This window comes from Ranitomeya imitator, chromosome 2, assembly GCF_032444005.1.
Source record: "Ranitomeya imitator isolate aRanImi1 chromosome 2, aRanImi1.pri, whole genome shotgun sequence".
NCBI classification, from domain to species: domain Eukaryota; kingdom Metazoa; phylum Chordata; class Amphibia; order Anura; family Dendrobatidae; genus Ranitomeya; species Ranitomeya imitator.
Window position 1 is genome coordinate 773,656,467 of NC_091283.1, and position 12,805 is coordinate 773,669,271.

Genomic DNA, 12,805 nt, shown 5'->3' on the forward strand with positions numbered 1-12,805 from the left:
AGCAATAAATAAAAAACACACACAAAAAAAAGTCATTTAAACCACAAAGAACATTTCACTCCAACTGAACTAACGCTGAGCAAACAACACTGCCACATTGATTAAATTAAAGAAACAATGGCAGAGACAACCCAATGCCAGAGTACAAAAGCCTAAAGATAAGAAAACTAATCTACAACAGACCCAATGTAGTAATCCCAAAAAAGTTTTTTTTTTTTTTTTTTAAAAGTACAGTATGCACGGAGCAACACAAAAAACACAATATTTTTTTGGAAGTAATAAATTAACAACACCCAAAAATTAAGGGCAGAAACATTAATACACACCGTACTTTACAATAAAACCAACCGGGCCGGAGACAATAAAAGGGCCATACAACGCCATACATCACACCGTACTTTACAATAAAACCGACAGGGCTGGAGACAATAAAAGGGCCATACAACGCCATACATCGCAACCAGAAACATACAACGATGTCTTTACACAACCACAGTGCTGAACATAATACACAACTTGCAATAAAAAAATAATAAATGTAATAAAAGGGCTCAGAATCATTCTATACTACCATACTTTACAATAAAACCGACAGGGCCGGAGACTATTAAACGCCATCATATAACGCAAGAATAAAACATCACAACTGAATAAAAAAACACCACCAAACCAAAAAATGGAAACGAAAAATCTATCCTGGAAAGAACAATAATCAAGGCCGCAGACAATGAAACGCCATCCTATACAACGCCATACATCAGAACCAGACTAAAAATACCACAATATCTTTAACCACAGTGCAGAATGTAAAACACAACTTGCAAAAATAATTTTAAAAAACATGTAGAAAATGCACATAATCATTCTATACTTACATCTCTGGACAGCGGATGAAGAATAGAAGTGGTCTGTTGTTCTGGTGTGATGCCTCTAGATGTTCTGGAGATGTGCCTCTGGTGTCTTGCCTCAAGATGATGCAGCAGAAGTGACAAACAATCCAAACATTTTCTTTATATATGGGGGATGTTTTTCTCACTGTTTGCACTGTCTAGACATTGTCTAGACACTTTTTTGTTTCATTTTATCTAACGACGCATGCGTCGCACAACGCACACACGACGCACACCCGCGACGCAAGTGCGTCGTCAATACGTTTCAATGGGAAATTGTAACGCATTGACGACGCACGAGCGACGCAAGTGCGACGCGCGCGTTTTTTCGACGCTACAAAAATGCTACATGTAGCGTCTCCGACGCCACCCAGGTGCGGTGAAACGACGCATGCGTCGTGCGTTTTACCGAAAACGCACGACAACGCAACGCATGCGTCCCCAATTATAAAGATAGGGGCGCTTGACGCATGCGTTGTCGTGCGTCGGCGACGCTGCGTCGCATGACGCTAATGTGAACGTAGCCTAACTGAATGGGAGGTATTCTGCAGTACCGGAGAACGGTCACCACACAGTGCACAGCGCTTTGCTGTTCAGGCTCTGTACACTAGGTACTTTCAGCTGCCATGGGAGCTACAATCAGATTCTCAGATTTTGCACACCCAAAAATTTTACTTTAATAACTCTCTGTATATCCTTAAGAAAGTATTTCAATATTTAAATCCAGAAACACCCTTTCAGATCCCCAGCTCAAATTCTGTAATACGTCTCTCACCTATCATGTGTCATTTAAAACACTCTCCTGACAAAGCTGTTGCGAACAGTGATATGCTTGGGGTCCTTCCCCAAACCCCTGGGGCTTTGTGCTTATGGAACACCCAAGGTAACTGGTTGTTACAGTGATGTTGCTTTCCCTTCAGGGAATATCATGCTTGAAGGCAATGGAGTTCTCTTTACCAGATAAGGCACTCACATACAACACATTCCGAATCTAGGCCAGAAGGGGGAGCACAGAACCCGGATTCAGGGGAGCTTCCCTGAGCTATAGGCTTCCTGGTCTGGTGGAAGAGTTAGAGAGTTGGTCCAGGGAGACCAAGGAGAGCAGACATATAGGAGAGACGCAGAGCAGGCAGCAGAGCTGGCAGCCAGGATTGAGCTGCAGCTCCAGGAAAGACAGAGAACCCGAGGGGCTGAATGTGGTGGAGCTACAGAGGAAAGGAGCAGAGAAGAGATAAAGGGCTCTGAGGGGAACTGCGACCGGGCACCCTCAGAACCAGAACGCAGAAACCGGGTACTGGGAGCCCGAGGCTTTAGTGGGACTCTAGGACACTTAGCAGAACCGGAGGGCTAAGAACTTTAAGTGATTGGCCCGCACCACGCCTGAGACGCAGCAGCACCTGAAGAGCGTGGGTCATGATAGAGACCCTGTAAAACAGCTCAAGCTGCCCGTCATGCAGGTACCTGTTCCAGAACAGGGGAAAAGAGGACTTTGCCAGTAAGCTTCAGGCAACAGGGACCTCATACAACAGCGCAAGGAGGAAAGGCTCACTGACCTCAACTGTGAAGGAGATTCTCCCATTGCCTCCAAGCCAGCCGGACCACAGGACACCTGTACCTGGTACCCTGGACTGTGGACTACTACCACCAGTAAACCAGGTAAAGACTTTACAACACTGTGTCCTCTACTTATTTACCGGCAGACTACCATCACTGCCATACACCTTGGGAGCCCTGGGGACCCCGCTTCACCTGTGGGAAGCGTTACCATTCAGCCGCCATGCCATCACCCCTGAGGACCCCTTTTAAGCGGCGTTGGTTCCTACTGACCGAGAACCACAGATAGCGTCACAAACAATAGACTTTATTCACAATTCCCCTTAAAAGACCATTTCCCTTTAATTGGGCGCCCAGGGCCACGGACCGGGTCGCACCCACCGTGACAACCCTTTAGGAGCGGACCCGTTACCGAGTACCCCACTGCCCAGGTGGGCGACTAACTTATCATGGCTTCATGTGGCGGCTTGGAGCGGTTTTTGAGTATCTGAGGTAGTATTATCTGCAGACACCTCATTGTAGGTTTGTCCAGTGTTACTTCTCACATGGCTTCATATCTTTTCTATATGTTCTCACTCCCCTCTTGACCTCCCTTATTGTGGCCTCTATACCATGCATCCTTCTGTTCCCCTGTGCACTTACCATGCTTTAGCCATTTTTACCAGCATGTCTGAGATATGATAACCTTGTCAGCACAGTTAGATGACTGGCACATGTTACACATACATGCAGTTATTCTCCATTCTTAGGGGCTTGATATAGGGATGTACGGTAGTTACTTAAGCTACTCTCTGTCATCATATATACATACACCATATTTTCAGTGAGGTCAGCATTTATTGGTTTAGTGTTGGTCCAAAGGACTTATTTGTTATTGGTACCACAGTTACCGTCTCACAGGTCCATATGTATGTGATCTTTGATTCTTTGTAATTGATACCCCCACTCTATTCTCTTATATGTTATATAATAATTATAATAACTGTTTATACTAATAAATAATAATAATAATAATAATATGTTCCATTGTATCCCCTCATGTATATATTTTGCCTTGCTTATACAGCATACAGGTTTGTTGGATGTCTATCATGTATTATGTAAACTGCATGTTTTTAGATGGTTTTAATGTTTATTTGTATGTCCTTGGCACTCAGTAAAGTTGTGATATATTTTTGTATTCAATCAGGTGTGCACTCCATTTTTTGTATTGGTCTTTCGCTCCTTTGCTTGCACCTCATCTCCTATATAAGATGTAGTACCCTGAGACTTATATTTTCTCATATTATTATATGATTCATTGGAGGTGCACCCTATTTACCAGTCTTTATCATTTAAAACACTGGTGTCTGATCATTTGATAGAGGAGTTTTGGTGTAACTGCTCTCCGCTCTCCTCAGATGTATTCCTTACTTTCTGCAATTGTATAAAAAGTATATTCCACTTAATCCGTAAGATATCAGGCAGTTATATCCATCAATGCTTTATTTTATGCAATTTACATGATATATTGCTGTAAACACATTTATATTTTACATACATTATACACATTCTCAGGCTCAGCCTGTCACCTGAATGGGGCGATACATTTACGTAAACACCTGTTTAGGAGCACCCGTTTAGAAGTCCTATCAGAGAACATGGGTCCCTTACTGGAGAGTCTCTTATCATCCAGGGTCCCATCCTGTAATAGCCGCCATGTAATACTACATTATCCTGCAGCAGCCACCTTACAAACAATATATGGCTAAAAAATGGCTTTCCTCATCAAAATCAACCCTTCTAATGACAATATAATGTAATCCGAAGAAGGAAAATGTTTACTCTTGGTCAAAGAATAAACTCTAATATGTAAAGTCAGGGGTGTAGATGGAATTAATTGGGTAAAATGGCATGGACCTGTCACCTAATAACAGGAAAGGAAAGAACAGAACAGAGCAGCATAACTAGCAATAATTAAAGGTATGGATAATAGCACCCTATGGTAGAGAAGTGCTAGATATCAGAAAGTCACCAATTTGCTGTTCCCAACATACGGTAATGGATCAATGTTCCTGTACCTGAGTGTGACCCTCCTCATTTAAGCCCTATATCTAGTGCCTTGGTTACTATAGCTATAGTTCTGTTATTACTATTTTAAATTATTGGCTGCTTGTTGTGTTCTCCCTCCTCTCCTTTAGTCCCAAGGTAAATTACAGAAACATATCTGCATTGTCTATGGCAGACTGAGGTAGTCTGAGATCATCTCCATGTATTATCAGCAGCTCAAGCTGCTGCATTATTGCTCCCTGTTGATTTGTCCTGTAGCTCTGCTTGTTCAGACTGGCTGCTGTGCATAGGCAGAAACTCACTGATAAGTCAGTGCACTGAGAACAGATGTTCAGAACTAAGTGTTCAGCCACATACTAAGGTGAGCTCCTGCTCTGATGAACCCGGCCCATGAACCCCATATAATACTACATGATAACAGCTGATGGCTATCCGCATATCTATGAGACTGCCATCTTTCAAGTCAGGTTGTCTTCACTACTTTCTTATATTCATAGTGCTTTCTCCTCATGACAATACAAAGTTAATTAGACCTCTTCTCTGGATAACAAAAATAAAATAAAGATTAAGTTTGACTTTGCTGTTTTCTAGCTATATCTATTAGCTTTTCAACAGTCCGTTTTCTTGAAGCTTCTAGAAGTTTCTCAATAAGCTCTTGAAATGCTCCCTTCTTCCCATGTTTTTCATACCATGTTCTCAGCAGCCGAAATTTTTGCTCTTCATGGTCATTTGGGTAATTAAGTTTAATGCTCTCAATTTGTGTCTCTGTTATTCCAAGTTTGTGAACGACGTTACGTACAACAGTATAATCCATTTTCTCTGCAAAGTCCGGTAAAAGATTAGTCAAATCAATATCTGAAATTGAAAACAAATATTTTCAATAGACAGACACACACAAAAAATAACTCAAAATTTTAAATGCAATGCTTCAAACTGGATGACCTACAATTAATTTTTTTTCTTATATTACATGGATCATAACATTTTCTCAGTTGGAATAGCTTTAACCCCTTCATGACCCAGCCTATTTTGACCTTAAAGACCTTGCCGTTTTTTGCAATTCTGACCAGTGTCCCTTTATGAGGTAATAACTCAGGAACGCTTCAACGGATCCTAGCGGTTCTGAGATTGTTTTTTCGTGACATATTGGGCTTCATGTTATTGGTAAATTTAGGTCAATAAATTCTGCGTTTATTTGTGATAAAAACGGAAATTTGGCGAAAATTTTGAAAATTTCGCAATTTTCACATTTTGAATTTTTATTCTGTTAAACCAGAGAGATATGTGACACAAAATAGTTAATAAATAACATTTCCCACATGTTTACTTTACATCAGCACAATTTTGGAAACAAATTTTTTTTTTGTTATGAAGTTATAAGGGTTAAAATTTGACCAGCGATTTGTCATTTTTACAACGAAATTTACAAAACCATTTTTTTTAGGGACCACCTCACATTTGAAGTCAGTTTGAGGGGTCTATATGGCTGAAAATACCCAAAAGTGACACCATTCTAAAAACTGCACCCCTCAAGGTACTCAAAACCACATTCAAGAAGTTTATTAACCCTTCAGGTGCTTCACAGCAGCAGAAGCAACATGGAAGGAAAAAATGAACATTTAACTTTTTAGTCACAAAAATTATCTTTTAGCAACAATTTTTTTATTTTCCCAATGGTAAAAGGAGAAACTGAACCACGAAAGTTGTTGTACAATTTGTCCTGAGTACGCTGATACCTCATATGTGGGGGTAAACCACTGTTTGGGCGCACGGCAGGGCTTGGAAGGGAAGGAGCGCCATTTGACTTTTTGAATCAAAAATTGGCTCCACTCTTTAGCGGACACCATGTCACGTTTGGAGAGCCCCCGTGTGCCTAAAAATTGGAGCTCCCCCACAAGTGACCCCATTTTGGAAACTAGACGCCCCAAGGAACTTATCTAGATGCATAGTGAGCACTTTGAACCCCCAGGTGCTTCACAAATTAATCCGTAAAAATGAAAAAGTACTTTTTTTTCACAAAAAAATTCTTTTAGCCTCAATTTTTTCATTTTCACATGGGCAACAGGATAAAATGGATCCTAAAATGTGTTGGGCAATTTCTCCTGAGTACACCAATACCTCACATGTGGGGGTAAACCACTGTTTGGGCACATGGTAAGGCTCGGAAGGGAAGGAGCGCCATTTGACTTTTTGAATGAAAAATTATTTCCATCGTTAGCGGACACCATGTCGCGTTTGGAGAGCTCCTGTGTGCCTAAACATTGGCGCTCCCCCACAAGTGACCCCATTTTGGAAACTAGACCCCCCAAGGAACTTATTTAGATGCCTAGTGAGCACTTTAAACCCTCAGGTGCTTCACAAATTGATCTGTAAAAATGAAAAAGTACTTTTTTTTCACAAAAAAATTCTTTTCGCCTCAATTTTTTCATTTTCACATGGGCAGTAGGGTAAAATGGATCATAAAATTTGTTGGGCAATTTCTCCCGAGTACGTCGATACCTCATATGTGGGGGTAAACCACTGTTTGGGCACTCGGCAGGGCTCGGAAGGGAAGGCGCGCCATTTGACTTTTTGAATGGAAAATTAGCTCCAATTGTTAACGGACACCATGTCGCGTTTGGAGAGCCCCTGTGTGCCTAAACATTGGAGCTCCCCCACAAGTGACCCCATTTTGGAAACTAGACCCCCAAAGGAACTAATCTAGATGTGTGGTGAGGACTTTGAACCCCCAAGTGCTTCACAGAAGTTTATAACGCAGAGCCATGAAAAAAAAAAAAAAATTATTTTCTCAAAAATGATCTTTTAGCCTGCAATTTTTTATTTTCCCAAGGGTAACAGGAGAAATTTGACCCCAAAAGTTGTTGTCCAGTTTCTCCTGAGTACGCTGATACCCCATATGTGGGGGTAAATCACTGTTTGGGCACATGCCAGGGCTCGGAAGTGAAGTAGTGACGTTTTGAAATGCAGACTTTGATGGAATGCTCTGTGGGCGTCACGTTGCGTTTGCAGAGCCCCTGATGTGGCTTAACAGTAGAAACCCCCCACAAGTGACCCCATTTTGGAAACTAGACCCCCAAAAGAACTTATCTAGATGTGTGGTGAGCACTTTGAACCCCCAAGTGCTTCATAGAAGTTTATAATGCAGAGCCGTGAAAATAATAAATACGTTTTCTTTCCTCAAAAATAATTATTTAGCCCAGAATTTTTTATTTTCCCAAGGGTTACAGAAGAAACTGGACCCCAAAAGTTGTTGTCCAGTTTCTCCTGAGTACGCTGATACCCCATATGTGGGGGTAAACCACTGTTTGGGCACATGCCGGGGCTTGGAATTGAAGTAGTGACGTTTTGAAATGCAGACTTTGATGGAATGCTCTGCGGGCGTCACGTTGCGTTTGCAGAGCCCCTGATGTGCCTAAACAGTAGAAACCCCCCACAAGTGACCCCATTTTGGAAACTAGACCCCGAAAGGAACTTATCTAGATGTGTGGTGAGCACTTTGAACTCCCAAGTGCTTCATAGAAGTTTATAATGCAGAGCCGTGAAAATAATAAATACGTTTTCTTTCCTCAAAAATAATTATTTAGCCCAGAATTTTTTATTTTCCCAAGGGTTACAGGAGAAATTGGACCCCAAAAGTTGTTGTGCAGTTTCTCCTGAGTACGCTGATACCCCATGAGTGGGGGTAAACCACTGTTTGGGCAAACGTCGGGGCTCAGAAGGGAAGTAGTGACTTTTGAAATGCAGACTTTGATGGAATGGTCTGCGGGTGTCTCGTTGCGTTTGCAGAGCCCCTGGTGTGCCTGAACAGTAGAAACCCCCACAAGTGACCCCATTTTAGAAATTAGACCCCCCAAGGAACTTATCTAGATATGTGGTGAGCACTTTGAACCCCCAAGTGCGTCACAGACGTTTACAACGCAGAGCCGTGAAAATAAAAAATCATTTTTCTTTCCTCAAAAATTATGTTTTAGCAAGCATTTTTTTTGATTCACAAGGGTAACAGGAGAAATTGGACCCCAGTAATTGTTGCGCAGTTTGTCCTGAGTATGCTGGTACCCCATATGTGGGGGTAAACCACTGTTTGGGCACACGTCAGGGCTCGGAAGTGAGGGAGCACCATTTGACTTTTTGAATACGAGATTGGCTGGAATCAATGGTGGCGCCATGTTGCGTTTGGAGACCCCTGATGTGCCTAAACAGTGGTAACCCCTCAATTCTACCTCCAACACTAACCCCAACACACCCCTAACCCTAATCCCAACTGTAGCCATAACCCTAAACACAACCCTAACCACAACCCTAATTCCAACCCTAACCCCAACACACCCCTAACCATAACCACAACCCTAATTCCAACCCTAACCCTAAGGCTATGTGCCCACGTTGCGGATTCGTGTGAGATATTTTCGCACCATTTTTGAAAAATCCGCGGGTAAAAGGCACTGCGTTTTACCTGCGGATTTTCCGCGGATTTCCAGTGTTTTTTGTGCGGATTTCACCTGCGGATTCCTATTGAGGAACAGGTGTAAAACGCTGCGGAATCCGCACAAAGAATTGACATGCTGCGGAAAATACAACGCAGCGTTTCCGCGTGGTATTTTCTGCACCATGGGCACAGCGGATTTGGTTTCCATATGTTTACATGGTACTGTAAACCTGATGGAACACTGCTGCGAATCCGCAGCCAAATCCGCACCGTGTGCACATAGCCTAATTCTAAAGGTATGTGCACACGCTGCGGAAAACGCTGCGGATCCGCAGCAGTTTCCCATGAGTTTACAGTTCAATGTAAACCTACGGGAAACAAAAATCGCTGTGCCCATGCTGCGGAAAAACTGCACGGAAACGCAGAGGTTTACATTCCGCAGCATGTCACTTCTTTGTGCGGATTCCGCAGCGGTTTTACAACTGCTCAAATAGAAAATCGCAGTTGTAAAACCGCAGTGAAATGCGCAGAAAAACCGCGGTATATCCGCCATAAATCCGCAGCGGTTTAGCACTGCGGATTTATCAAATCCGCAGCGGAAAAATCCGCAGAGGACCAGAATACGTGTGCACATACCGAAACCCTACCCCTAACCCTAACCCTAACCCTACCCCTACCCCTAGCCCTAACCCTAACCCTAAACCTAACCCTAACCCTACCCCTAACCCTAGCCCTAACCCTACCCCTAACCCTACCCCTAACCCTACCCCTAACCCTAACCCTAACCCTATTCTAACATTAGTGGAAAAAAAAAAATTTCTTTATTTTTTTATTGTCCCTACCTATGGGGGTGACAAAGGGGGGGGTCATTTATTATTTTTTTTATTTTGATCACTGAGATAGGTTATATCTCAGTGATCAAAATGCACTTTGGAACGAATCTGCCGGCCGGCAGATTCGGCGGGCGCACTGCGCATGCGCCCGCCATTTTGGAAGATGGCGGCGCCCAGGAAGAAGACGGACGGGACCCCGGCTGGATCGGTAAGTATGATGGGGTGGGGGGCGACCACGGGGGGGGGATCGGAGCACGGGGGGGGGAATCGGAGTGCGGGAGGGGTGGAACGGAGCACGGGGGGCGTGGAACGGAGCACGGGGGGGCTGGAATGGAGCACGGGGGGGTGGAACGGAGCACCGGGGGGGGTGGATCGGAGTGCAGGGGGGGTGATTGGAGCACGGGGGGGTGATTGGAGCACGGGGGGAGCGGACAAGAGCACGGGGGGGAGCGGAGCACTGGACGGAGGGGAGCCGGAGCAATGTACCGGCCAGATCGGAGGGCTGGGGGGGCGATCGGAGGGGTGGGGTGGGGGCACACTAGTATTTCCAGCCATGGCCGATGATATTTCAGCATCGGCCATGGCTGGATTGTAATATTTCACCCGTTATAATGGGTGAAATATTACAAATCGCTCTGATTGGCAGTTTCACTTTCAACAGCCAATCAGAGCGATCGTAGCCACGAGGGGGTGAAGCCACCCCCCCTGGGCTAAACTACCACTCCCCCTGTCCCTGCAGATCGGGTGAAATGGGAGTTAACCCTTTCACCCGATCTGCAGGGACGTGATCTTTCCATGACGCCGCATAGGCGTCATGGGTCGGAATGGCACCGACTTTCATGACGCCTACGTGGCGTCATGGGTCGGGAAGGGGTTAAAAATCCCCTTGTTTCCCGATATTTCAGTTGCATGCCTCTTTTGTTGGCCCCCGGTGTTTCTTTTTCTTCCGTTTCAGGACATATACTATTTTTCAAAGCAGGAGATCCCACTCACAGTACTTTGTAGATTAGTGTCATCATCCACCTCCTCATATACACGGGCAGCGAACTGGTTTCTGCCGTGTAGTAGATCAATCAATAACAACCAGTGCACGGATCTATGAACATTTTTCTCATCAGCACTAGAAACTTAAGGCTAGGGCTACACAGTGTTGGGTGACAGCAATTCTCAGAAAAGTCGGGCAAAAAAAAACATCCTGTATGGGCAACTCGTCTGTGACTTGCTGTTGCACAACTATTTTAGAGCTGCAAATAGCCTCTTCTGAGAGAAAGACAACTGGAACTCTGGTGCTACCAGAAGTAGCAATCCTAAAAGTCACAGGATGTTTGACCCTCATCAGTGCAAAGAAAGAGATTGATTTGGCTGTGTGAAAGGTCTCTGACAGGGGTAAAGTTTCTCTTAGTGAGGAGTTCCAAGTTGGCGTAAGGAGACTTATAAGCCATACAATGCTTCCCTGGGAACTTAAACAAGAAAATAGATTCTACTCTGAATAGGCTACTTTCATATTTCAATTCTCAGGGGAGGAGCATTGCATGGCTTATAAGTCTCCTTACGCCAACTTAGCACTCCCCACTAGGAGAAACTTTCCCTCTAAATTTAGAGCTGTGATTTTGCTGTAAAACAGGCCAAATCGCAGTGAAGTTGCTCACAAGTCACAGTCGCATGTGAAGTCTATGGCAAATAAGTCATTTTGTGATGTGTCGCAGCAATACTGTAGATTGCAATGCAACACCAGAGGAATTCATTAGATACAATGTTGCCCTGTAGTCCTAGACACACCGTAGGTGAAAGTTCTGAGCAGGGACGTCATTATTCAGGTGCATCTCGCAAAATTAGAACATCAAAAAGTTAACTTATTTTATTCAATACAAAAGTGAAACTCATATATGATATAGAGTCATTAGAAACAGAGCGATCTATTTCAAGTGTTTATTTCTGTTAATGTTGATGATTATGGCTTACAGCCAATGAAAACTCAAATGTCATTCTCAGTAAATTAGAATACTTTATAACACCAGCTTGAAAAAATGATTTTAAAATCCAAAATGTTGGCCTACTGAAATGTATGTTTAGTAAATGCACTCAATACTCGGGGCTCCCTTGGCTTCAATTACAGCATCAATGCGGCGTGGCATGGAAGTGATCAGACTGTGGCACTGCTGAGGTGTTATGGAAGCCCAGGTTGCTTTGATAGCTGCCTTCAGCTCATCTGCATTGTTGGGTCTGGTGTCTCGCATCTTCCTCTTGACAATGCTACATAGATTCTCTATGGGGTTAAGGTCAGGAGAGTTTGCTGCCAATCAAGCACAGTGATACTGGTGTTTTTAAACCAGATATTGGTACTTTTGACAGTGTGGACAGGTGCCAAGTCCTGCTTTAGAATGAAATTTCCATCTCCAAAAAGCTTGTCGGCAGAGGGAAATATGAAGTGCTCTAAAATTTCCTGGTAGACGGCTGCGCTGACTTTGGTCTTGATAAAACACAGTGGACCTACACCAGCAGATGACATGGCCCCCAAACCATCACTGATTGTGGAAACTTCTCACTAGACTTCAAGAAGCATGGATTGTGGCCTCTCAACTCTTCCTCCAGACTCTGGGACCTTGATTTGCAAGGTCTAGTGTTAAGCATTCCTCCTTTCGCTCCATTCAAAATAAAACAATAAAAAATATCAAACATACACATATTTGGTATAGCCACGTTCAGAATCGCCTAATCTATCAATAAAAAAAAAATATTATCCTGATCGCTAAACAGCGCAGCAAAAAAAAGTCAAAATGCCAGAATTACGATTTGTTTAGTCGCCGCGACATTGCATTAAAGTGCAATAACGCATTAAAAACGTTAGCTCGGCACCCAAAAAATAAGCCTGCACCCAACCTGAGATCACGAAAAATGCAGACGCTACGAGTCTCGGAATATGGCACAATTTTTTTTTATTAAAAATTTTGGATTGTTTTCACCACTTAAATAAAAAAGAACCTATTCATGTTTGGTGTCTATGAACTCGTAATGACCTGGAGAATCATAGCATTTGGTGAATATGGTAAAAA

The 12,805-nt window shown here is 43.4% G+C and overlaps 1 protein-coding gene across 2 annotated transcripts in view; it reads right to left on the reverse strand.

The window, feature by feature from the left end:
• Positions 1 to 3,911: 3,911 nt before the first annotated feature.
• Positions 3,912 to 12,805, reverse strand: part of FAS (Fas cell surface death receptor) — a 92,789-nt gene continuing 83,895 nt past the window's right edge. For both annotated transcript variants that reach the window (XM_069753501.1, XM_069753500.1), the window contains one exon: positions 3,912 to 5,348. In XM_069753501.1, coding sequence (XP_069609602.1) covers positions 5,059 to 5,348 — 290 coding nt within the window. In that variant the 3' untranslated portion in view covers positions 3,912 to 5,058. The remainder of the gene's footprint in view (positions 5,349 to 12,805) is intronic.